This window comes from Odontesthes bonariensis, chromosome 15, assembly GCF_027942865.1.
Source record: "Odontesthes bonariensis isolate fOdoBon6 chromosome 15, fOdoBon6.hap1, whole genome shotgun sequence".
NCBI classification, from domain to species: Eukaryota; Metazoa; Chordata; class Actinopteri; order Atheriniformes; family Atherinopsidae; genus Odontesthes; species Odontesthes bonariensis.
In genome coordinates, this window is record NC_134520.1 from 3,617,820 (window position 1) to 3,644,548 (window position 26,729).

A 26,729-nucleotide genomic window follows, 5' to 3' on the forward strand; every position below is an offset into this window, starting at 1 on the left:
TTACAGTGAATAATGAATTTGGCTGTGGGGAGAATTGAACATGACCACACAGTAATAAAGATTTCGTTCGCTGCTTTTTTTTTTGGCCAGTCAAGTCAATGTGTTTAACTTCTTAACATAGGCTACATACATAATAAAAGACTATTGGAGAAACAAGTGCATGGGTATAAACTAGCCCTGCTAACATTCTTTATACTATATGTATGTAACGTATATGTCTCATAGTGTATAACACAATGTTATGGGAAGGAAAATGTTGGTTGTCCGTTCCTATAACACACAACAAACCTGTGAGGGAATGTCTCCTCTAGATCATCTGTGTGGAGTTCATATATCCCTGAAAAATGCACGTGACCCATAAAGTATCCTCACGATAAATCCAAAATAGTGCTTTACATTTACTAAAGCTCCCATTATAGCGTTAATTAGTTTATCTCTAAATGGGCTAATGTTTAAACACACACACAAAAAAAAGTGAACAAGCAACGCGTCATTAAACTGCCCGTTTAGACTTAGCTACATTGATATATTTCCCCCTCGTCTTCCTCCTCGGGAGCACACGTGGAGTCTGATTCTGAGGCAGACATGTCAGCGAAGAAAAGGTCGTTTTAAACAGCTAGAAGGTAGAAGTCAAACTTGCAACTTAGCGGTAAGTTTTGTGGAAAACAGAATATAATATTAACCACTGAGCATCTAAACTGCCAGTTGATGGAATGTCTATGGAAACCGAAAAAAATCGTCTCGCGCTAAATTGAACGACTGCAGTTATACAAACTGACATATTTCAAATATAATTTTCAAGGTTAAATTAGTTTTTGTTTGTTTTTTTCTTTTTTCTATCTGCTTCGTTGCTAGTAGAGTTAGTAAATTTTATATTCTCGGAAAAAAAAATTTATTTAAAAAGACTGTTAACTCTGTCAATGTAAGAGATTCTTGAAATCCTGCTTATTGTTACCATAGCAACGTTTAGGTGACGTATATGTACTGCGACGCTTGGGTGCCACGTCACCTTTAAGAGACTCGTGTGTTTGTTTTGTTGAGGCGACTGTAGCTGTCATCTTTTTTTTTTAAATGCATTTTCTGTTTCGTGGCATTCACTGAAGTCTTGTATTTGGAAAAATGTTAACCGCAGAAGATTTTACAAAGCTGCCGCTCCAATTGTGGGAGAAGGTGCTGTCGAAGGTAAAGAAAGCTGTTGTTTTTATGGATGACAAATGTGCAGAGGCTCTCCACTGGAGCGGAGGGGCTGCTACCTTACTGGAGGCTGGAGCCAGAAATGTAAAACAGTTTTCGAGCTTCGAAGCCTGTGGTGTAAATGAGCCGAAAGCCGTGTTTGTGGTGAGCACCTTGCTGAAGGGGAGGACCGTCGACATCATTAAAGACATCATATCTCTCAGTCGCTTTCAGTACTGTGTTGTCTTCTCCACCGTTGCTCACTCTGTGCACCTGCTCGCCAACAATGTCACAGGGGAGATGGAGGGCAACCCTGTGTTTGAGCAGTTTGAAGAAAAGCTCTGCGAGTGGATGGGAAACATGAACTACACGGCAGAAGTCATGCATGCTCCGGTGGTCTTCGCCCCTGTATCACAGCGGCTGATCATCATACCAACGTTTGCGCACCTGTTTCCCCTGCTGTCACCAGACCTGGACACAATAAATGCAAAACGACCAGAGAAGAAGAGATTTGTTAGCCCGAATGACCTAGACATGCACTCGCTCCCTGCTGAACTGCAGATTGAAGTCAAATCCTTGGTGTCAGCATTGAACGCGATGTTTGAAGCCACGGGTACGAAGGAAGAAAGCTTTGCTGTGGGTCCAATGAGCCGAATCATTGGTGGGGAACTGGCCAATCATCCTCAAGCAAGAAATCGAAGGAAGACCGCTCCTAATAAAGCATCAATTCTCTTCATGGACCGAACAATGGATCTCACAGGTGTGAAAGCTTTGTTGGTACAGAACCACGATTATATCACAACCATGACCCGGTTCAGTGATGATCTGTTACACTGATCATTTCTGATTCACTGATCTTAAAAAAAAAAAAAAAAAGGTCATATCTTCAAAAGGTTCTACTGTGCATTCTTAACTACTGTGTGCTTTATTTGCAGGGGCTATTGGTCACCATGGAGACAACCTGGTGGAGAAGATTTTGACTGTACTGAAACCATTACCTGGTCATGTGACTGACGTGCAGGTGGACATGCTGGAGCTCACCAGTCTACAGCGAACCCCCCACTCCCAGAACACCGTGGCTCCTGGCTGCCTTGCACAGACCCAGTGAGTGCATCTTATCTCTCTACAGTTGTTGTTATGTGCAGTTATGGCAAGAGACGCCTTCACCATTCATGCTACGGACTTGAAGTCGTTAAGACTCTCTCAGTTATGAGACATATGTTGCAAATATTCGAGCTGACCGCTGTCATTTTGTCTCAACAGTAGATGAAACTGAAAGAAATGTCATGATTTTAATGGCACCTGAGTGGAGAAATCTGTGCCTGCAACTGTTTATGTCGAGGCGCTTCACTTCTGTTGACATTTAATGTCAATGCGGGGGAAGTAGTTGCAAAGCCAAACACAAACTCTTTGGGCTCCTGTTCTTTAAACCACACTAAAAAAGGAGAGACTGGCAACTACAAGATGATTTGTCAATACGGTGTCATTCCAATTAATACTGTTGATCTGAAAAATAAATCAATCTATCCATGGTTCCACCACCCCACTCAAAAAGGAGTTTGGAAAGGCAGCGCAACCATAGCAAACTTATTGGTCGACATATCTGCTCTGTGCAGTTTCTCTATATAAAGCTTACATGGCAAAAAAAACTATGATTTTTCTTAATGTGTCACAGTGTTCAGTTAAAAAAATGGGTCTTATTTAAAGGTGCTTTTTTTTCTTTGAATAAGGAATCGCGAAACTTATGTTGGGTGTATTGTACAGAGCCTATGACATAGAATTAACAGAAAAAGATATCTAAAAACACAATCAAAATTATTTGCGACATGATTTGCAAAGGAGTTCATTCCCAGTCAAAAATGTTTGAGCCGCTGAAAGTTTGCGGTGATCACTCATCTTACATCTCCGCTCATTCGTCACCAATAACCACATACAAATTAGAAAGATTTATGCAGGATTACACACTGTGACATAAACAGACATAAACAGACTTTATGTCTGTTTGGTATCTATTAAGTTGTAGATAAAGATTTCGGTCACATTATTTTGGCAGTGCATTAAATGTGATCAAATAGGTCAGTTTAGTTGGATACACTAGAATCAAGGTTCAAAAAAGTTCAGAGTGAAAACAAGTATTTCAGGGCTTTTGTTTTGTAGAGGGGCTGCATGGTGGTGTGGTGGTTAACACTGTTGCCTCAAATCTCAGCTGGGGTATTTTTTTGCATGTTCTCTGGGTAATCTGGCTTCTTCTTACAGTCCAAAAACATGCATGTAAGGGGTATTGGTGATTCTAAATTGACCTTAGGAGGGAATGTGAGGCCTTGTAATGGATTGACGACCTGTCCAGGCTGCACCCCAGCTCTTGCTCAGTGGCAGCTGGGAAAAGGCTCCAGGCCCTGACCCTGAATTGGATAAAGTAGGTATAGAAAATTAATGTTTTGAAGAGATTAGTTTAATTTGAACAGAATTTATTTGCCTTGTGGAGGTTGGGTCATTTAAAAAAAAAAAAAAAATGTTATTATCATTTTTTTAATCTATCTTTTGTCATGTTTAAATTTCACAGTAAAGTAAATCAAGCCTATCTGGAACATGCGTCTTCTCTCCCCCTCCTATTCAGCAATTACAGTGATATAATGAAACAATGCCCGATGTTACATTAAGAGAGCAAGATCCAACAAGTTTGTTGAAACAGTGTTTATATGTCTCCAACATAAAGGCATTCTGCGAGCTGGTTTTATTTGTCCTGAGCAGTACTTATTCACCTAATTGACCATGTTTATTTTATCGCTGTAAAAGCATTCTTGAGGAGCCATTTGAACATGCATAAGTAAGTCACAAATGAAGTTAATGTCTCAGATTAAAATAAAATAAAGTCGGCAAAACTTTCCCACCAAAGATGGCGTCTCTATGTGGACTTTCCATGTTCTTTGTGTTTCTCTTTCCTCTTGGTGCTCAAGCTTTTTACCACAATTCAAACATGTGGATGAGATTAATAGAGCCTCTATATGATTGCACATCTTTAACACAACATCTTTTTGTCTCTTTCAGTTGTCTATAACTGGTCAGTTGCTTAAATGTCACTCAGATTGAGTTTAATGACTGGGAATAAGTGTCCCAGAACATTAATCCTCTCATCCTGTGACGAAACCAAAACATCGATCTTACATGCTGGCCAAACACACACTCGCCAGCCTTCTTTCTTTTCTGAGTGGGCTGAGTGGTATATGACCAGCATTAGGTGCTCAGCAGTGCTCTGGTTTTGGCTGTGCAGGTGCGTGTGTGTTAGGTGCCTGCGGTGGGGCTGTTGTTAATGGCATGAATTAGTCCTACATCATGTCTTCCACTTGGGCTTTTCCCTTTTATGTGGCTTTTGGAGGAACAGGCTTTGACTGAGTGGAAGAGTCTTGTGGCAAGAGCGGTCAAACATTATGTCAGACCATAGTTCTCTAACAACCAGGTTTAGACATACACTGGATGCAGTAAGGACAGGGCAAGGTCCTGTTGTCAATGCCGTTTAGTCCGTGTGTCCTGTAGCAGATGACGCGATCAGAGCAGGGACAGGTTGCACCGACATCTGTTGGACTCAAGTCAATGACAAATACCTCGAATGTCTCAAGTAACTGTAGCTGTGTTTAATATTCAGCTTGTCCAACACATTTAGGTTGTATATGGATAAAATGTTTCACATCGTGTGCTGGAACCTGCAGCAACAAGCTTGTAACTCTTGCTGTCTATGTCTAAGAGAAAGGGTCATTTGTATGATGATGAATTAGAGGCAGTTACATTTTGGACAGAGCATCCTGAGTAAAGATTCCTTGCTGAACAGAGGCTGAGATTGCAGCAAGGCTTGCAATCATCGTTCCACATCTGTTTGCCAAATATGATTGCGGTCTCGGCAAAAACTCTCATCTCACCACGTTCAGATGATCTATTCCGATACCGAGTAAAAGCTTTCGCAGATGCTTAAAAATACAAACACACAGATGAAGAAGGGTAGCTAAAAGGAATAAGTAAGCGACAGCTCTGCTTGTGTGTCTGATCAGGGCCAGCCAGATCAACAGGAGTGTTATTGCGGATGGCCCAGTTGAGCCTTATCACTGATGTTTAGGAGATTGAAGTGCTGCCGAGGCAGAGCAAGAAAGAAGACTAAAGTTCCCGCTATATTTAACTGCATTAAAGTGCACAGCTCTCCACAGGCGCAGTTTATTTCAATGACTCCAATATGTTTAAGACCAGGCTCTGCATGTGTGTCATCTTAAGGTGTGCACAAGCCTTCTGATTCTATAAAAGTTACAAAACTCTGAAAGGAAATGTTTTTCGGTGCATAACGTGAGCTGGGCGAAGCGCTAGAACCTGCTGGCTCTGCGTGGGGTGATTGCCTGCATAATCAGTTTAGTTCAACTGGATGTTTATACACCTATGATTTGTTGAGCTATTCTTAGCTCAGACCACAGCGTGTTTTGATTGGTTTCCACTCTCAAACCTTTAAATATTAGGTGTGGATGTAATTTGGACCTTTTTGTATAATATATCCTTCCGTAATTCCAGGATATTTTTGTAGATCACTATGTCTTAAACACTCTGTGGGTGGTTGTTGATTCTAGCTCAACAGGCGAGACCCCGAAGTTACTTTGCAATTACTCTTGTATTGTGTTTCATAACCTGCTGGGAATATTCCATATCCTACAACCTGGCTTTCACCCTGAGGTTCCAGTGATTATGCCAGACAGAAAGTACTTTGTGTGGGTCTACGCACTCTCATGCACACATTTTGCTTGATGAGATTTTCTTTCTTTTTTTTTCCACTCCTGTGCTCTGACATTCTTTTTCAGTCATGCCAGGGCTCAAGTTTTGCTGAAAGTAAAATGATGCGAAAGAAAAGTGGCAGTGGAAGCATGTTTTCTTAGTGTGTGTGTGTGTGTGTGTACCTGTGGTCAGGTACCTTCAGCCCAGTCTGTGTAATTTGCTGTACTTGGCTTCACAGCCCTTTCTGATTTTGAGCAGGACATGTGAACCCCATAGGCAGAGGGCACAGAGTTTCCCCTCAGTCTCGAACTAAAACCTGCTCTCCCGTCATTTGGCCGCATTGGACCTTGATTCTGCGGTGGGAGGCGTGTGAAGTGTGTGCAGAGCAGAGTGCGGGTGGCCGAGGCGCTCCGGGCCTGCCTCGGGAGCTGCTGAGATTGAGCCAGGCGGAGAAACCGACCGCACCCTGCCATGTGAAAACACTGCAAGGCTGCCATCTCCTCAAGTCTGCCCTGCAGATCCTGTACGCGTACCACCAAGAGGGAGGGAAAACACCTATTTCTGTCTAAGCTGGGAAATATGAGCATGAATAAAAAGCCATGCACCCTGATTTGTGTTGAGGCTGTTTTGGAAAGCTAACAAAAGCAGCAGAGATAGTAATGTGTGGGGAGGAACGGGCAAATGACAGAGAGCTGAGGATAACTAACCCTGTTTTTACCCCACCAAGAATAAGAAGGGGAGATGAAAACTGGCCTCAGTTATTCTGTGATGGTTTCCTTGCAAAGCAGGAATTGTTTTTGCCTTTCTGTACTTAGACATAGAACAGTGGCACAAACAGCTGAATGAAGATAAACTCTCATAAGTGATCCATGAATGTCAGCTTTGCTCTTTCATTACACACTTCGAGTTCCCATGCAGATCTGCATATCGAGCACTGTACGTGGTAAAAAAGTTTGTTTTAACTGAGGACATGCAGCCCTTCAACGGTGTAACACAGAATACAGACCCTGGCCAAAATCAGGATTTCTTCCTCGATGAAAACTTCATTCTTCCAGTAACTGCTTTTTCCTGTTTTTATCCACTCCCACCATGACCCTGCAGCAGTTATGCTGGTGGGTTGTGATTCTCTGGCACACGTATCCGTGCTTTCTGGGTACAAGTAGCATGTCTTATCTGTAACATCACTCTATTTGCGAGGTTTCATTGGACTGCAGGATGAAATTTCTTTTTTGTGCAAGAACTTTAATTACCTAGAGGATGCATTTGTGTTTACAGTCGGGTTGTCTTTTACATACAAAAACCAAACGCTTGGGAATGTCTGACCTCAACCTGCTTAAGTAAAAAAAATTTTTTTTAAAATGTACTAACTTCTTGCAAAATAATCAACATAGTGCACACAAAAACAGCTGTAATCGCCATTTCCCAGCAGACAAAGTTCAAAGGGACGATTGTGTTGCTTCTGTATCACATCAGTCTGTCAGTCAGCTTTGCTAAAGCATTTTACAGATGAGCAAAAGGCCGTCGAGTGACGAACAAACATATTCAGATGTTTTATTTACAGGAAAATAAATATTTAACTTGAATGGGGCCAAAAAAATATAAAAGAAGCCTTTACAAAAGGGCACTTTGGCTTTCAGTGGGCTAAGGCACAGGGGCTCCAGCATCTCCAGCCGCCCCCTCTGTACTTACCTGGTCTGTGGGGAAGTGAATCCTCAGTGTTCATACAGAATGTGCTGGGAGCAGAGTCAGAAAATTGCTTTTTTTTATCCCGAAGAAAACAATTCCTATTCTAAAGGACCGGTTTAGTTTCTTTCATCATAGCAGTATATATATTGCAGATCAGACTAAAATAGGCAAAGAGTGATGTAATTGTGGCGTTATCCGTCTACATAATGGAACACGCTCCCAGCTTGAGCTTTAAACATCTGTCAGTACGAGCAACGTAGTTTGGCTGCTTTGATCCAATATTTTATCTTACTGATTTGATGAGCTTTCTCTAACGGCCTCTCTTTCTTGAAAACAAAATCGATATCAAGAAAAATTTATCAATTGGAGATGCAGAGATTTAGCTGTCTCTTACGATTGAGTGAGCCGACGCGTCCCCAGGTCCACCTCTCATGCTGTGTTTGTCTCGTTCACTACCCAGTTCGGCTCTCTTTTCCAATGTGGAAGGTTTCTCAAGCTGAAAGCCTTACTATATAAATCAAGTAGATTACTTTCACCTGAACAGCTTGTACTCCGTGTTCCTATCAAGAATAAGATAACAGAACCTATTCTGTCTTCTGTGCTGACTTTCTGCTCTGTGGTGTGATTTTCACTACAGAACACCCTTTCTCATTTGGAGGCTGCGTGTGTGGATTTATTCAGTGAGCTGATAAAATACCCCCAAAGATGGGGCTTTACTTCCTCCAGCCCCATTCCTTCAAAGAGTGCCTACTGCTGGCTTTCATTTGAAATGGTAAAGTAGCCAAGACGCATGAGGGGAAGAAGACTTCTGCTTTACCACCCCCCTACCCCCAATGCAGATCTTTTCATTTTCTCACATGTTTTACCCTTTCTGTCTGCAATGCAAAGAAGACTTTCTAACTATAACTAATGATATCATCTGATTTTATAGATGCCGACCAGATTGTACTTTTTTATGTATTTTTTCTTGTTTGATTGAGTTTTTAAAGCATTTATTGCGATTTGACTGAATTTGAAGATATGCAATTATTCACTTGTGCTCTTCATAGGAAATGTGAAGGAAAGTTATAGCAGTCATAGTCGTACAACATGAATCATAATGCTGCTTTAAAGATGGCGTCAAGCAGAAATGAGGAGTGGGCTACAAAAATCCCTTCCTTTGCTGCAGCCAGAGTTTTGATGAGAACTAACAGGAGAGATCATATTTCTCCAGTTTTAGCTTCTCTTCATTGGCTCCCTGTTAAATTCAGAATAGAATTTAAGATTCTTCTCCTTACATATAAAGCTCTTAATGACCGAGCTCCATCATATCTTAAAGATCTCATTGTAAGATATTTTCCTAACAGAGCACTTCGTTCCCAAACTGCAGGTTTACTTGAGGTTCCCAGAGTTTCTAAAAGTAGAATGGGAGGCAGAGCCTTCAGTTATCAGGCCCCTCTATTGTGGAATAAGCTGCCAGTAAATGTCCGGGAAGCAGACACCCTTTCCACTTTTAAGACCAGGCTTAAAACTTTCCTTTTTTATAAAGCTTATAGTTAGGTCTGTTGAATCTGATAGTGTGTCTGCTAGTGTGTCTTGTCCTGCCTCCACCTCTGGCACCCTCTATACTTTCATTACCCCCTACCCGAACCAGGGTTTGAATCCCATTCCCGCTTATCTTACCTCTTTTATTTCTCCCCCTACCCGAACCAGGGTTTGCATCCCCACCCCGCTGTGACTGGTGTGCAGTTGGTGAGAGGCTGAGGTAGCTTGTGGCTGTAAAAAGATGGTTGTTGTGGTGTGAGGAGCAGATCTATATAGGGAGTATAGGGAATTACTCACTGAGTCTGGTCCTTTATTTTATTATTTATTTTTTCGTTAGCACAAGTTTCTTGTGTTTACCTTGAATAGGGATGGCTCAGGTAATCCTGAAACATCCCATAGTTAAGCTGCTATAGGCCTAGACTGCTGGGGGCCTCATCTGTCACACCTTTCCTCACTTTACTCTCTTTATGTATATGTGATATTATTGTGGTCATTTACTCGTGTTTCCCTGTTCCAACAGATATCCTTTGAATGGTGTTACAGTGCCGCCGCCGCTGCGGCCCTCCCCCCCTCTTTCTGTCTTCTCAAACCCCAGCTGGTCGAGGCGGATGGCCACCCTTCCTGAGTCTGGTTCTGCCAGAGGTTTCTTCCTGTTAAAAGGGAGTCGTTTCTCTCCACAGTCGCCTCAGGCACGCTCAGGCCGGGAGATTGGACCGAAAAACAAAAAGTTTTCAGTGCAATCTGTTGGTTTTCTTAGCTAGGAAATTGTTTTTGAATTGGCTCTATATGAACGAATTGGATTATTTTATGAATTATGATTATTATTAATTAATTGAATTCCAATTGGCTTGAATTGGACTTACTATCTAAGTGCCTTGAGATGACATTTGTTGTATTTGGCGCTATATAAATAAAAATGAATTGAATTGAATTGAATTGAATTGAATTTCACGTCCGCATCGACAGATTTTTTTTCATTTTTAGTTCTGAGCTGCGATCTGCGCTTAATCACGTAACATCACTTAGAGGATGTTTATCCAACTTCACTCAGGTCCCTTTGGTGTCATAAAAGCATTCACACACAAACTACAATACTCCCAAAAGCCTGCAAACTGCTTGTGATGTGTGAAATTAGGCAAGTTCCCTTGGAACTACCCTGTATTTTAATGTTCTTGTTATTATTGTTACATAACAAATTTTTTTCTTTGTTTAGTACAGGGGAAAATGGGGTTTAGAATGCTCCAGTATACTGTCCATAGAGTTGAACCAAAACTCCTCTCAGTGAAAGAAAATGGGGCAGTGAGATCTCCTTTTTTGATGCACCTCTTTCTCACTTCCTGCAGAACTCCTCTCCCTCCTTTTCTCTGCATAAATCCACTGGGTCATTTGTCCCTCTTGCCAGAACACACAGACACTCAAGGCCAGGTCTGGTTTTGCTCCAGCATCCTCCCTTTCTCTCTCATGTTCTGTCCTGTGCTACATGAGGATGTTTACAGGAAACCAACAGTGTTTTTTTTCTGTCTCATTAAACACACTCCATAAATTAAGTCACCTGCGAGCCAGGCTGACCGTGCACACTTCCACAGTATTAAGCTGCATCTGTTACTCGTAGTCCTCTTGGAAAGTACATATAGTAGATCATTTGAATTGTGCTGTGAAGTAGGTAATTCTGGTTTTGCCGTCTGCTGAGTCTGAGCAGGAGTGTACTGTGCTTTGTGAACATGAACCCAGATACACTGTTGTACAAGTGCTTCACAAATGTGGCGAAATTACGCTGTAAATTAGACCAACAGTAAGCCAAATATGAATAATGAAAACATTCCCTAAGTATTTAAGATTAGGTTTAATAATCTTGATAAAAGGAGCAATGCTCTCAGGGGCTGGGGCTGTGTCCACTGAAGACCCTGATTAAGAGATCTCAGATCAGCTCAGCTAAACCACAGCTTTACCAGAACCAAACGGCTTAGATTTGAAGTCACAAATACATACTGCAGATATTAAATATTTGTGTTACCTTCCAATTTGGGTTCTAAGTTACCAACATTATTAAATATTTATGGCGGTTATATCCTGCCAAGGATTTTGCCTGCGCAGTTGGCGAGGGAGAGATGCAATCTGGTAACTGTAGTGTATCAGTTAATCCCAGCTGTGTCTGGAAAAAAGTTTGTAAAATTACCATGTGTCAAATGAGGCGGGTATTGGTGGTGAGCCTCACCTCTATAAAAATGAACCCACTGAGTGTCCACTGAATGTAGTTACTCTTGTAGCTTCAGTTCTCAGTGTACTTACGCGTCACCCTGACCTCTGCTTGTGCAGTCCTGCACCTTAATCCACAGTAACTACAGAAAACTTGTGCACACGCGGCCCTGCAATAATTTGGCCCTTCAAACCAACGTTCATTCATCTGTTTATCTGAGATGGTGTGCAGCTACTGCAAAATCTGCAGGGCTGCATTTCTGCTTTGCTCTTCACAAGATGAATCCAGTTTTTCTTCCTCTTATCATCCCTCATCAGGGTAAGTAAATGGCCTAAATTCTGCAAATTATGCCATCCAGGGAAGATGCTACTAGCTGATTTTTAGATACATAGAAAGGTGGCATTGGCTTGTCAGAGGCTAATGCGCTGTGGTAAGCCTATTTATATAATTACAGTTTTAGGCGCAGGGTTGGCTTTTTCCTCATCCTAAACGCTCACACCACTGTGTCATAGAGCTTTGATTTTAGGCATACCATAAAATTCCTAAACAGGAAATTGATGAATGACTGCTTAACAGTTTTAACTGAGTTGTTGCTGTTTTTTTTTTCTTTCTCTTTTTCTTCTTCTTTATATTACTTACTAATCCATTAATTACCACAAGCTAAATTCCCCTCGTGACCTTCTATCTATCTATCTAGCTATCTATCTATATATATATATATATATATATATATATTACTGGGTGAAATGGTCAGATTTATTTATTGTTAACTTTGGTTGAACTGACCCTTCACTAATTGTACGTAATAACAGTGTGACTCATTCATGTCATGGAGTGTGGCGCCGTCTTACTTTGTGTCTAGAGGGTTTCATATCAAAGAAATAAACACTTTTAACTAAATTTGGAAGGGGCTACAGGATGAGGAATAGATTTAAGAAATCCTGAGTCACAATGGTTTTAGCCATTCTTTTCTCCTGCATCATCCACTGCCAGTAATACTGCCCCCTCCTCACCCGTTCAGTCACTAATCATCTAGACCTGGTCGTGGCACTTTAATGAGCACATATATTTGTTAACGTAATAAACACATTGTCCTTTAAGCTATGACATTTAGTTCTTTACTACCTTTTAATGGTATGACACTATTGAAATTTAGTTTGTCCACACTCTCCAAACACACGCACTCAGCCTGTCAAAGCAGTTCAGAGAGGACGTACACCATGGTGTGCATAAGTCAAGTACAAGAGCGCCCCCTTCAGCTTGCATCTGAGCAGCCATTTTCTTTACTAAGGAGAGTCGCTGAGCACTCCACGCTCACACGGACACGCAGATGGCCGAACACACGCACCCCAGATTCCCACACCGCCCACCCACCCCTGCTCCATAGTAGAGTTGTTACTCAACAAGGTTTCTGGCTGGTTATGGAGCCTGTCTCACACCCTGCCAATATAAACCAAGCTCAGACCCCCACCTTCGTCTGACCAAATGGCCCAGGGAAGGCATCAGGGGATCGGGCCAGCGGTGGTGTTGGGGGGTGGGTGGGCAAAAAGCCAAATGAGAACCATATTTCATCCACACTTTTCCAAGCCCCTCTGACTTCCTAGAACACACACAGATACACAGGGATGTGTGAAAACGTATACAGATGCATGTGCACACATCCTCAGACACAAACCCACTTAGGGCTACTTGCATATGGCCTGGTCTAGTCACACTATTGGTATTTCAGCCATGGCAAGCATGTGGGACTTCATGATTTGTGTAACTGTAGCAGTAGTAATGCATCATCAAGTGTATGGGAGGTGTTTTCTAAGAGATAAAAGAGGCGTTTTCCAGAAATGGCCCCCTGTCATAGCTCTTGACCAATGGCTGCAGTGCGCTAACTCATACTTAGGATTTAATTGCAATCTGAGCAAAGCCTGTTTTGTTCTGCGTGTAAATAGATATTTATATATATATATATATATAATATATATTCACACACAAATGACAAGTGTACATATGTGAGCTTTTACTGATGAATCCTTACTTTAAACTGGTCCTGTGCTGAGTTGTGTTTGCAGGTCTTAGTGTCTAGTTCTAGTGTGAAGATGGCGGGTGTCCCAGTTTGAGCCCCACTCCTCCCCATCTAGCCACAGCCCAAGGTCTGGAACAAATTACATCTGATATTAAACACATGGCAGTAGTTAGAAAAGAGAAAAGGCGAGAGAAGAAAAGGGTTCAAAAAAAGACAAGAAAGAAAAGAAAAACAGAGCAGATTTGTCAACGAGGTCCCTCCTACCTCCCCTCTCCGTCTGTGCTTGGTTCATTTTCTTCCTTTGTCTCCTTCGCTTCTCTATTTCGCCCTTTAGAGTACAAAGATCATGTCCACTTGTCTTTTAAGCTGTCAAAAGCAAGGGCGGAGATGTTAGCTTTTTATGCCCTTTTAACCAACCTCCAAAGCACTGGGGCCTTTAACAAGGAAAGAAATCTGAAGGGAAATTAATTAAGACTAGGATATAAAATCTGTCTGTAGTTTGAAGTCAGATACAGGGAACACTTGCAAGAGAAACTGCCATTATCTGTGAATTTAATGATGATGGGGCTCCACTCTGACACTTTTTGGTTCTTGAAGCGGTTTCTGCGGGCAGCAGATGGTAATAGTCTCACACACAAGCATTGTTGTCACTCTCCCATTAGAGATGTGGATCAGTGTGTTTCGTAACCTAGCTGATAATGAGATGAGGGACTTAGATTTGCCCTCCGATGGTACCAAGAGGCATCTCGGTCTTCAGGCTCTTTTGCTTTGCCCCTGATTTAAGGGCAGCACCGATCTGTCCTGAGGAATGCACCAACATTCCATTCTAGGTGGATTCAAAACATTCCTCATGTTCCTTTTGTTAATTTCAGCTTTTTCCTGTGACGGGTCCCACTGCAGAGTCTTCACCACCTCCACCCACCCCACCCCCGCAACCAACCACTCACTATCTGCAAGACGAGCATTCAATCACGTCCTTGTTTTCCTTTCATGTTTAAACTCGGGGCTTTGTGTTGTCTGAACAAACAAGCAAGCAAATGGCAGACGCTACAGGTGCACCAGAGCCAAGACAAACAGACTCAAGAACAGTTTCTTTCCAAAAGCCATCACCATCCTGAATGCACACATGCACCAGCACCCCCAACATGCAAAACCTCATGTGCAATAACCCCACCCTCACAGAACCCCCGGTGCAATAATCTTTTGTGCAATTATGTAAGATAGTATTTTTCCATTTGTATCTCATTTTGTATTTTTGCACTTGTATCTATATTGTGGTATTTTTATTTTTTTATTTTCTTTTATTTCTTATTTATATTAGGACCAGCATCTCGTGGAGCCCCCTGTAATTTCGTTGTGTACAGTTTGTCTGTTGCACAATGACAATAAAGCTTTCTAATCTAATCTAATCTAAGAAAAGCAACTGTTGCTCATCCTGCTTGTTCTAAGAATCAACTTTTATTACATTTTTATTTTTCCAGATGAGACTCACCTGTTTAATTGTTGTACCTATCAGGCCATCTGCAGCGAGATCACTGTGGGAGGCGATGCTGACCAGTAAACATAAAGAGGGGTTGATGGAGGTCCGTCGGCACCTGGTGGAGGCAGCCAGTAAAGAGAAGCTGCCAATCAAGATGAGCATGGGTAAGATGTTTAATGTCACGGACGGGGGTGGTATCCCCATCAAGCATAAAAACAACTTCATACAACACGGAGAAAAAAAGCACAAACATTTACATCACATAAAAGCATCATATGTGGAAATGCATATGCCTGAGGAGAAGCATGTGTTGGTACTGCTGTGTTTTGGAGCAGGAACATAGCGCCCCCTGCATAAAGTCAGCCTCTCTGCCTCGCCGTATATTTGCCCATGTATCCACAGAGGAAATGTGAACCACGTGTTGGCTGCATGACACGCACTCTCACAAACACACATGCTCCCTCACACACACGCTGCTTTTCCAAAACTTTTGTTGTTCGTTAATGAAGCAAAAGGGGCTGAAGTGAGGGATAAAAATATGTGAAGGCACGCAAAAATAAAGTCATTACACGCACAAGCGTGCGCAGCCTTGCTGCACGCTCACCTTTATGCCACCCTCTTGCTCACAGAGGTAATCGGTGTAGTACACTCCCACGAACACACATTAACACACAGGCCTAATGTGCGGGTTAACATCTGGCAGTAAGGGGAGGGTTAAAAGGGAGGGGTGTTTTGGTCCCTTAACTCCTATAATCTGTCAGGTGACGAAGGTCCTCTCGTAACAGGCAGGTTGTATTATGTTGGAGGTCACACACTCACGCATACACACACACCCAACCTGTAATGCACCTGCAGATCCACATTGTGGTTTCCTTTCGCACATTTGTGATGAACAGCGCTCCTAAATGGCTGCTACCTTGTGTATTCATTTATACAAATGCTCAACAAGTAGTTTGACAGTAAAACCATGAGGTGCATGAGGTAGGTGCTCCTGCCTGCCGACTGACAGTCTGTTTACTTGTCAGACCCCTCTCACACTGAACGTTTATACCCCACTGGCGGAGGACCAGAGTCCACCAATCCCCCCCTAAGCTCCCAGCACACCCCCACACTGTTCCCATCCCACACACCAGCACCGCCAGCAGACTTTTCAATCCAACATGCTTTGCTCAAATGAGACCAAGCTAAACCCAGTAACACAAAACGCTTTGCATTAATACCTATCTGTTCTGTCCGTGCCCACCCGCTCTCTGAGAGAGTAGCGTTTCTCCACTCGCATCCAAGAACGTCCTCAACTCTGGTAGGCTTTTGGAGATCAGCACAGAAAGTTCTCTATCAGGGCACTACAGGCCCTGTATTCCCACATACTCGCAGGCCCAACTTGGCTTCCCAACAGGATAAGATCATCCAGAGAGAGGCAGAGAAAATAATCCATTTCTCAGAGCTCGAGTTCTCATAGCACAACAGGATGATGAAATTCCCTCACTGTGTGTGTGGACATGTACAATATGTGGTTGTGTCCAGTGTTTGTATTGGGTGTTTTTGCTCTTAACAGGGAATTAGTCAGACAGCTACGGTTTCATCGTCTATAAGCATGCGCTTATCTGGCTATCTGCGTGTGTATATGTACGCATACATATGTGTGCATCACAAGATTATATACAGTTTGTGTACAGTGCGACCTGATACTGGACCGTAAAATGAGATGTGTTGACAGTGCATTTCTTCCTGTGGAGCTGGCTGGGCTTTTAACAGCAGAGAGGAGAGCGACCCAGGCAGACAACTGATTGGATTCATCATTTCAAGAAATTAAATTTAGGCAGATGGATTGGAATAGGAGGGGAAGGGTGTAATATCACTGGTTTCAATACAGTGTAGGAAAAAAAACGCTCGACTTCAAATTGATTTATTTAATATTTTTGTGTTTTGGTAATTCGTTAAGCTGAAGGGCCAAATAAATCCCATTTCAATCATGTTGTGTTCTTCAAAGGAGGAACTCAAGTGCGCCGAAACAAGAGGCAGGCAGATGAGGAAAACAAAAGATTTGAATACACTTTCCAAAAGAAAACTAATCAAACCAGATAAAAGTAAACGGAAAATAGTGGATGAACATTACTAGAGAATTTGAAGGAGAACAGAGAACACCAAGGACTGTATACACTGGAGTATACATGAATGTACGAGAGGCTGTTGGTGAGTCAGTAAGAGGAGTTGAGTGGCAGACACGACTAAAACAAGTAACAGGAGACCTATGATGAGTAGGAAGGCTGGCAACGGGAAAACAAATGACAAAGTCTAACTGAAATCTCCATCCATTCATTTTCTGTACCCACTTAGTCCAATTCAGGGTCGCAGAGCTTATCACAGCTGTCATTGGGCAGGAGGCCTTGTGATGGACAGGTGGCCAGTCCATCACAAGACCACACAGAGACTAACAACCATGCACGCTCACACTCGCTTTTAGGGTCAATCTGGAGACACAAGCTAACCTAACATGCATGGTTTTTTTTGGATGGTGGGAGGAAGCTGGAGAGAAACCCACACATACACATGGAGAACATGCAGACTTAACACAGAAACACAGGAATTTGAACCAGGAACCCTCTTGCTGTGAGGCGACAGTGCTTACCACTACACCATCATGCATGCCCACATTGTATCACTATGCAACTGTAGAAAAAGTCCCTCAAAATCCATGCCCCTCAAAACACGGAACTCTAGTTAGGATACATTAGTCTTGATAGAGACAAAAATGGATGCAGAAATCTTGTGTGGAAACCTTTTCCAGAGTGCTTTGAAGCTCGGGCTTTGGTAACAGTTTTCAACCAGACCACGCCCCGAAGCAAACTGCCCAGAAAACTCTGGATTGGCTTCAGGAAATCTCTGTGGAAATCCTAGAGTGACCCACCCAGAGTCTGGACCTGAACCTAGCACAGCAACTCGTGTGAGACAGACCTGAAAATGGCTGCGCCCTTATACTCCCCATTTGACCTAGTTGTGCTTTGAATTTTTTTCTGCTAAGAATGGGAAAAACTTCCTAAGGATTGAGTTTATGTTTATGGGCCAATTGGGATCATTCCCAAAAAGACCCGATGCTGCCGAAAGTGCTTCAACAAGCAACGAAGTGAAGGATCAAAGTACTTATGTCTTTGGATTTTTATTTTTCAATATATGAACAAACACATAAACGCAAGGATGGAACCTGGCGTTTCTTTTTTGTTAGAAATAAAAAAGTGTAAATATTGGAAAAACATCAGCCACTTGGCTATCATACCACTTTACAGTTTCTGTTTCTGTCAGTGATGCAAATGAAAAGGAAAAAAAAATTAAACTAAAGAAAGCTTCCTGAAGTTGTGAAGGTATACAGTTTTTGGGAAGCTCATTAGTCTGTTCCCCACATGAAGTCTGAAGAACTGTATGTCTGAAAGGACCTCATGACATCTTGTACTGCCCACGGAAGAAGCTTTGTAGGAATATTAGAGACACTTAAATCACACAACTGCACCACCATGGAATTACATGACTTTTTGATAAATGATCTCAAGAATTTTTGCATGGATTGACATCAAATTTAGCGTATACATTCATATTTATCTAGAATGAATTGGTATCAATTTGGGGATTCCCTGACATTTCCTCTTGCACCATCATCGTACCTGCTTGTCTGTTTTAAAGCCAAGTACTAAATATATGTTTAATTCCAATCAGCAAAAGTTAGCATGCCAATTTCTAGCTTTACTATGCATCCTCATTCTAGCATTGTTATTGTAAGCTAGCTTTCTTAAGACTTGATATTAGTTTTAAGAAAACATTGTGCAAATAAGCACATCCTCACACAGCAGCTAGCTAGCTTTAGCTAGCATGAGTGAATATTTATTTTCATTGTCATGTAAATGTAAATGTAAATGTAAATGTTCTTTATTTATAAAGCCCCTTACAGACAATCCTTACGGTGTACCAAAGTGCTTTACAGCAGGTAATAAATAAAGAGAAGAATAAGTAAAAACAAATAAAAACAATAAAAGAACAGTGAAAGCAATAAAATACAACACAATCGAATAAGATAAAAGTGTAATCATACTACTGGGTATTAAAAGCAATCCTAAATAAGTAGACTTTTAGCCTAGATTTGAAGAGGCCCAGGTCAGAAATAAGACGCAGCTCGACGGGGAGCTTATTCCAGAGCCTGGGGGCAGCAACAGAAAAGGCTCGGTCACCCCAGGGTTTGTATTCTGACCTGGGCACTTCCAGCAAAAATGGATTTGTTGACCTCAGAGCTCTACCAGTCATGATACATTATACAAAACAAAAGCAGCATTAACACAAGGAAATGGGATTATCCAGATCAGATTTAAAGACAATCAAAATGCAAAGAGGTTTTGGTGAAGGGGAACAACAGATGAAAGCTCTTTTGACATAGTAACTAGCCAAGGCCCGAGTTGTATAGCGGCGGAGGTGCCCTGGTGCTCTTATGTATAGTCAAGTCTTGAGAGGGGCCCCAACACGTATCCACAAATACAAGTTTAAGGATGTTCCTCCCTTTTGAGCGCATAAATAACTGTCTCAGTCTTCCTGTGTCCCTAATGCTTGTGAGGTTGTCCAACTGCTGAGGCAGGCCAACACTCAGCTCTTCATTGACATCAGACATCACTTAGCCTCTGTGTAACCCTGTGCACCCAGAATGTAAGTCATCTTCCAGTAACAGGACTAAATTATTGTTGGCCCCTGCCCTTTTTTGCATTGTTGAAGACTTTGATCATGGCCGTGTCTCAGTTGCCACTTCTGCACATCAGGCCGAAATGGACTGCAACTCAAGCTGTTTCTAGCATGAGAATCCAAATGTGATTTGTTTTATGGCGGTTCTTGCAATAAGTGCACCCAGAAGTACATTAAAAGGGCCAAAAGGTTCAGTTTCTTTCCCATTTTAGGGTAAGAGCAGCAAAAATTGAAGTAATGTGGATACCTGAGATGTCTGGCATGTGGCGCCTCCTGACAAAAACAAAAACTCACAGCTGATGTCATGAGTTTATTTAGAATCATTTATTTTTCACGCACACATCGTCTAATTGATTGAATATCTTTGTATGTGCACTGTCGGATGATATGTCGATTATATATTTTTGAAATCCAGAAAACTCTGAGAACATACTTATAGTTTAAAGTAGTTATGAAACCAAACGACGAATCGAACAAAGCGTATTGTTGCTTGTACTTTACTTACAACAATAACACCCTGACTTGAAACGAGTGTTCAGCTGACAGATCATCGCCCTTGGATTCATTTTTCATCTGGCAACAAGATGCCTGAGGAATCGCAGAATTGTTTTGAGGGAAGTTCAGTGACATAGATAAGAGCCAAGGCTCGGCCAGGATTGTTTGAGTGTGTAATGGAGAGCAGGCTTTTGTGTGGCTTTCTTGGCTTAACCCCTTTTTTCAGTTTTTTTCCAATATCTTCCATTTTCTCACTCAGTCTCATCTGGTCTGCTTTAGCTGTAAAGCCTGATTACGTTCGGCCTTCACTGCCCCATTATTGGTTGCCTATTCCGGGGTGAACTTGTGCTTGGTCCTCGCTTTGTACGTATATCCTTGTTCTGTGCTGAATTATGGTTGGCACATCGAGCTTTGGGAACTTCACTTATACTGCCAGGGCTTTTATGGCTGGATATGTTCACAATAGAGCTTTTCAGTATTCTGAGTATGTCTGGAGTGAAGCTTATTCTTCAGAAATACTTTAATTTCAGAAAGAATCTCAACCCTTTTGTAGATATTTGCTTTGTTCTGTGGAAGGAAAGTTTTCCAACAGGCGGGACTGCAGAAATGTATTTGATTATGAAAATTAGTGGCTGTTTCTTGCCTCAATTGATGATGACTTAAATTTTCATCTGAAAGTGGTGCACATCCGTAGATTTTTTTTCTGTCATCGGGTTAAACTGAGTTTAATGCGCTGCTTTGACTTTATCATATATTTAGTATTCTGTGCGTTTTTTGGGGTGTTTTGTTTTGTATTTTTCTTTTTCTTTTTTTTTTTTCTCTACCCAGCTTTTCCTCTAGTCATGTGTTTGGCCCCACTAAAGAAAACACTGGCCGTGTAGTTTAACAGGAAATACCCCCACATCTGGTGCTGGTTCAGAACATCAACATGAAGAAGTAGGCTTTATGGAGAGTTAATGTGTGCCCTGTCTCTGTCCAAGTGCCCTGACGTGGTCGACGTGGTCCACTTGTTCCTCTGCACAGCCGTGTACACCCCCACCCCCCCCTCTCAGAAAGCTTTACACCTTCTACACTTCCATTCCTCGTTGTCTCTGACAATCATCTTGGGGACATTCAGAGGATCCCAAACACCGTGAGCTGTCTGGCTTCGCTCTGCCTCCTCTATAAATAATCAGTAAAAACCTCTGATTTACACTTATTAGTCACACTCAAGAGGGGCTCTTATCTGTGTTGCTGCACCTCAGCTATATGTAGACATGCCAAAGCTCACACAACACACACACACACATACACACACATACTAAGTGACTCATATGTCGCTGAGAACTGTAACTGTAACAGCAACTTTCCACAATGGGCTTGCACATATTGTGTGAAGAATTTTGCTTTGTGACTGGCACACAATCACACAAATGACTCCTTCTGGCCTACTGTCACCCTTCTGAGCTTTTGCTAATTAAGATGATGTTATGGTCTGCTGTAGTATCAGTCATTCACCTCTGCCCTAAGCTGAGTGCATGGTAGTAATTAAAATGACTGTTATACTTGGCAAGAGGTTGAATAGTCTTTCTCTTTTCTTAATTGTGCCTGTGAGTGTTACCAAGCAGATGGCACACAACAGATCATTGTATCATCTGTGAGAGAATAACTGTTTCCTGTATCTACAATATAGTGTACATATATTCCGTACTTTTGATGTTGATACATTTTTATGATGGCTCTAATTTTCTTTCTTCCATGATTCCCTCTGCACAGGCCGTGTGACCCCCGAGGAGCTCTGTTCCTACGCTAAGCTGTTCCAGAGCAGTTGGGGGGCGCTAGAGAGTCACTGTGGGGTGCTCCAGCTGGGCCTGGCAACAGCCCAGGCACTCCGCCACCCCAGCCTGCCCCGCTGGGATGCCTGCCTGGCTTTTGAGAGGCTGCTGCTGCAGGTGTGCACTCATTTTACACAAACGTAACAATATGTGCTACAGGTAATGAAAACCAGGGGAGTATTCACCACTTAAAAAGTGGGAAGCCTGCAGACACTTTCTTTGAGCTTTTTTACTGCAAAATTGTGTTTCAGATGGAAGAAATGATCTTTTTCACATGTGAAGAAATGTTGGTTAAATAACTTAAAGAATGTGCGTTTTAAACCGATAAAATTGCCTACAACGCTAATTTCTAAAAACTTGGGACACTGTAGAATGGAAATAAAAACACAAGGCAGGTGACTCGCATTTTTGACCAGTTGCGGGACTTTAAAGGGAGGAACGTCGTCCCATTCCTGTCTGACATAAGATTCCAGCAGCTCATCAGTCCTGGGTCAACTTTGTCGTATTTTTTACGTTTTAAGATGTGGCGAATAATATTTTCAGTTGGCTTTTTTTTTTTTTTTTTTTGCACGATAGAGCTTTGATAGAGTCTGTGTTCACAGACAGAGATTTGGAACTGTTCCTGAGCCCATGCAGTGATTTCCATGACAGAATCAAACCTGTTTTTAATGAGGTGCCGACCGAGGGCCTGAACATCACAGTCATCTAATATTGATTTTCACCAAGTCTCCAGTTTCACTGAATCTTTTGATGGTCTTATGTATTTTAGATGATGGAATATTCAATGTCTTCACAATGTTACATCGTGGAACATAATTCTGGGATTGCTCCTTGTAGATGCAATTTTTACATATGAATGAACCCCTGCCCATCTTTATTTCTGAGACTCTGCATCTCTAAGGTGCTCTTTTTTAGCCGTTTCTTCTTGGTACCATTTACTTTTTCAGCTTTTTTTTATTGTCCATCCTTTTTGCTGCCACAAAATTTAGTTTGAGCTAATATTTTTGATGAAAGAGTAAATTGTCTAATTTAAATCTTTTTATATGCTTTTTATATCTAATTGTGAATAATATTTTGTTTTTATGAGAATGGCATTGACAGCATTGCTCAAAGCATTGCATTCTGTTTTTATTTACATTGTACACAGCGTCCCAACTTTTTTTGGGACTGGGGCTGTAAACAGGAAAACGGCAGATTCCCACTAGAAGTAGCCTTTTATGTTTCTCCTGTCAAGTAGGCATTTCATTACCAGTGCTTACAGGTAAGTGGGTGGTTTGCTGGTTGATGGACAGAATGTTGTTAAACTGACGGCTACCTGTGGGGGGAAAAAAAAGAAAAGATAAACAAGGTCATTTTTGTTTGTAGGGAAAGCATTCAGATCCAGTAAAGATGGCAAAAAGGCCAATTTTCCATCATGATGTTTAGAGGCCTGTTGAGTCTCGAGGTGGAAGAGGCCTATTTTATGCATTTGACTTCTGAAAGGTCAGAGAGCAAAGTCTGATGGAGAGACAGAGGTGATGAGGGGGAAGTGTAGTAATAAGAATTAATCAAAAACCAGAGTACACACAGTCATCTGTTGCTAACCTCTTATTTCACCCCCTCAGCAGCGGTCAGCGCATATTTTTCCTTCATTTACGCAGAGTCCAGAGCTAAACATTTCCAAATTCAGGGCTAACTAATACTAAAACTATTTCTCCTCCTCCTCCTCCATTTCACCCTCCTCCTCCTCCTCCTCCTCCTCCTCCTCCTCCTCCTCTTACCTTGCTATTTTCATTTATCCTCGTTATATTCCTGAAGCTGTAAGACGAGCAAATAGGACAGCAGGGCATTTTGGAACTTATTAAACTAAATTGCAGAAAAATAAAACAAGCCTTCAGTCATGGCCCATGCCAAACTGGAATTTGAAAACAACCTCTTAAACCTTAATGCTCAGCTAGGGCCACTCGTTTATTAAATAAAGGAAGAAGACTTTAGGGCTTTTAGTTCCAGTATCCGTTTACTCCATGACTCCACTTTGATCCACTCCCCCATGAGTGTCTGCCATACCTGGATGATTCACAGCAACTCTCTCACTGCACTTTTCCAGTTTTAGTCTCATAGCTTGTGAGAACAAACTGAACAACATCCGCAGGTGGAGCGAGGTCTCATTAAAGTGATTGCGGCCGTGTTAATAACCGTCGTATCTTGCGTCGGTGTATTTTTCAAAGTCCAAACCACTTGGCCCACGTTCAAAAAGGACATTCTTTGAAAATCAGATCTCAAAATCAGGCCGCGAGCACAATGTGAGAGTTGATGTTAGTAATCAAAATGGCTCTCAGTTTTATTGAGGTATTAAGAGAAATGAGCTGCGTGTCCTCTCTGCCCCCTCTGTTTATTCAATTTCCATGTGAGTTTTTTTTTTGGCTCACCATGGAGGCGGAGAAGTTAATTACACTACAAAATGGTGGAGTGAAATGCCTCTTAGCCCTGCCTGGCGGTCGAGATGTGTTTGCTCTGCCTGAGTGTGTGTGTGTGTGTGAGGGCTGCTGTGAGGACGACTGGACAGGGCTCGACGCTCCATCACTAGCGACAGTTTGAGTTCTTTCAAGCCAACTCATGTGGTACATTGGGGCCTCGGAGTGGGCAGCAGCTTCACTGAGGCAAGAGGGCTATTGGGTTCAGGGCCTTGCCTTGTGCTCGTCTTTCCCAAAAGTCATGCTCACTCTGTCAATATGAAATAATGGGTGACAGCTACTTTGTGACCTAGACGGCGTTTCTTCAGCTGCAGCATCGTGTTTTGGTGATGAAGTCATGTTTGAATATGCAGGAACAGACAGGAAAAAAATCAGGAAACGAACACCGTTTTTGCAGATGTGAAACTGCAAATATAAGGTGAAAGGCAATATACCTGTGAGGGTCTTGCAGCTGGAGATTAATGAGAAAAGTGCACTGATGTGGTTATGGACACTGACATGTTAGTTGGACTATGATGTAAATGTGGTTTGTATGATGCTTGGCATTTATCCTGCCACTGGATTTATTACCTCCATGATATAGTGCTTACATTTATGTGAGACGGCCAGATATCTTCTTGTCTGGCACTGCCACCCTGCCTGCACCTATACCCCCCTTGCTGGCCTGGGCTTTTGCTGTCTGGCATGTAACTGGGTTTTAGTCTGAATGGGTCAGATTGAGCAGACTTGGTCGAGTTCCAGCCCACAGTTAAAGAATGTGTGTGTGTGTGTGCTAGACGTGCTCAGCGTTAGACCAGGGGTGGTGCGGCCAGTGAAAAAGCTCAACAGACTCACTCTTTCACCACTTCCCAGAACATCACAGACGCACCTTCCCATCAACAGCCCAGCCAGGGCCTCTGCTTTACCAAACTAAACACGCACACTGGTACTGTGCACGCGTCCCACAGAGTGCAGACTTCATACATGCTGCAGCTACATCTTCTGGAATCGCAGACTTTTGACGGCCAGTGTTGTGCCTAAGTGTGCTTTGCAGTGTGCTGTTGAGAAGTCTGTCACATCACTACACAAAGTTGTGATGACAGCAGCACAGTAGAAACGGAGCAAACCCCTCTCACCCCGGCCTGTTGCTTCACTCTGCTGGGATTACCAGGGCACGCCTCTGCAAACATTCGAGTTCAGAGTTATTACTGGTCACAGCACTGTTCTGGCAGAAAGCTGCGCTGGGCTGTGTGTCCCCGTCTCCCATGGGTCTGTCAAACTGCCCGCCTGGTTCTTATCTCCGTCTCTGCTGCATGTTTGTGTTTAAGTCTGAAGAAGGGAATATATGACTTAGGATTGAGTTTTAGATCCAAAGCCATTGCCCTTAACATCAGTTTTCATTTGTCAAAGCCCATAGAAAATAATTGGATAAACACAAAAATGGTGTCATTACTTATAGTAAGTTGCTGTCAAAGAAGGAAAAAAGTTCAAAAGAAGAGTCGACCTGATTCAAATTAGTTCACACTAGTGGGTTCTTAGGAAGTGGGTTTGAGCAACTATGGATCTCAGTTGGATTTGGAACAGGTAGCATATTTTACCTTTGGTGTCAATATTTTTAAAGAAAGCCTATAAAGTTGAGGGTGAATAGATGTAATGCTAGTCTATGATTGCAGCCACTTTGTAATTGCTTTCCTCCCTTTTTTGGGGGTCTTTTTCTTTTTTTCTTTTTTTCTAGAAGACTGCATTCTTGATTTGGTCTTATCAGATCTTTTCACAAAAGTTCACACAGTGAAGAATAATGTACTATCTAAAAAGGTGTGGATTTTTATCTTAATTCACATTGTTTTGCAGATTACAGACAATTAATCAAATTAAAAAGTATCACTTTATGTGAGAACTGTAAGAAACCAGGGCAAACCTCTCAATGCTTTCCACATGAAATACCTCTTTTTACCAAAATTAACTATTTCTTTAACAATGTTTGACTCAAAACTATTTTGCGCTATATTACACTGTTTCGGTATTCAAATGAGCCAAACAAACCATTTTTCCCAGATAGATTTTCCTCCATTCAATAAACGGCATTATTCTGCTGTGAAAAAAACCCAAAACGGTGAGGAATGGTAGCAAATAAGACAAAGAAGTTTGGATTTTCTTGTAAAAGAAAAATGCTGCTGGTGAAGCAACAAAAACACGTGTTTTCTGAAAACTTTTCACGGTTTGCAAAGCTTGACCTTTTTTTGGCTCCCTTTCAGACTTTTATTGCGTTAGCCAAACTGAGTCCCAAGATGTTTCCCAGACTCATGTTTGTTCTGTTTCTGCATCTCTCTGTGTTGTAAATAATCATACTCCCAGGTCTGATCAACAGGATCATCTTCCATTAACAACCCCCAGGACAGTGTCACTGTTCTGGCCTAGAGACTCATGACCCTTCACCTCCACCCCTTGA

At 42.0% G+C, this 26,729-nt stretch overlaps 1 protein-coding gene across 1 annotated transcript in view; it reads left to right on the forward strand.

Moving 5' to 3' along the window:
* Window positions 1–1,013: 1,013 nt before the first annotated feature.
* Window positions 1,014–26,729, forward strand: part of scfd2 (sec1 family domain containing 2) — a 102,848-nt gene continuing 77,132 nt past the window's right edge. Inside the window, exons 1-4 of the mRNA XM_075484702.1 lie at window positions 1,014–1,933; window positions 2,109–2,277; window positions 14,860–14,987; window positions 21,790–21,965. Of these exons, the coding sequence (XP_075340817.1) occupies window positions 1,120–1,933; window positions 2,109–2,277; window positions 14,860–14,987; window positions 21,790–21,965 (1,287 nt within the window). The 5' untranslated portion in view covers window positions 1,014–1,119. The remainder of the gene's footprint in view (window positions 1,934–2,108; window positions 2,278–14,859; window positions 14,988–21,789; window positions 21,966–26,729) is intronic.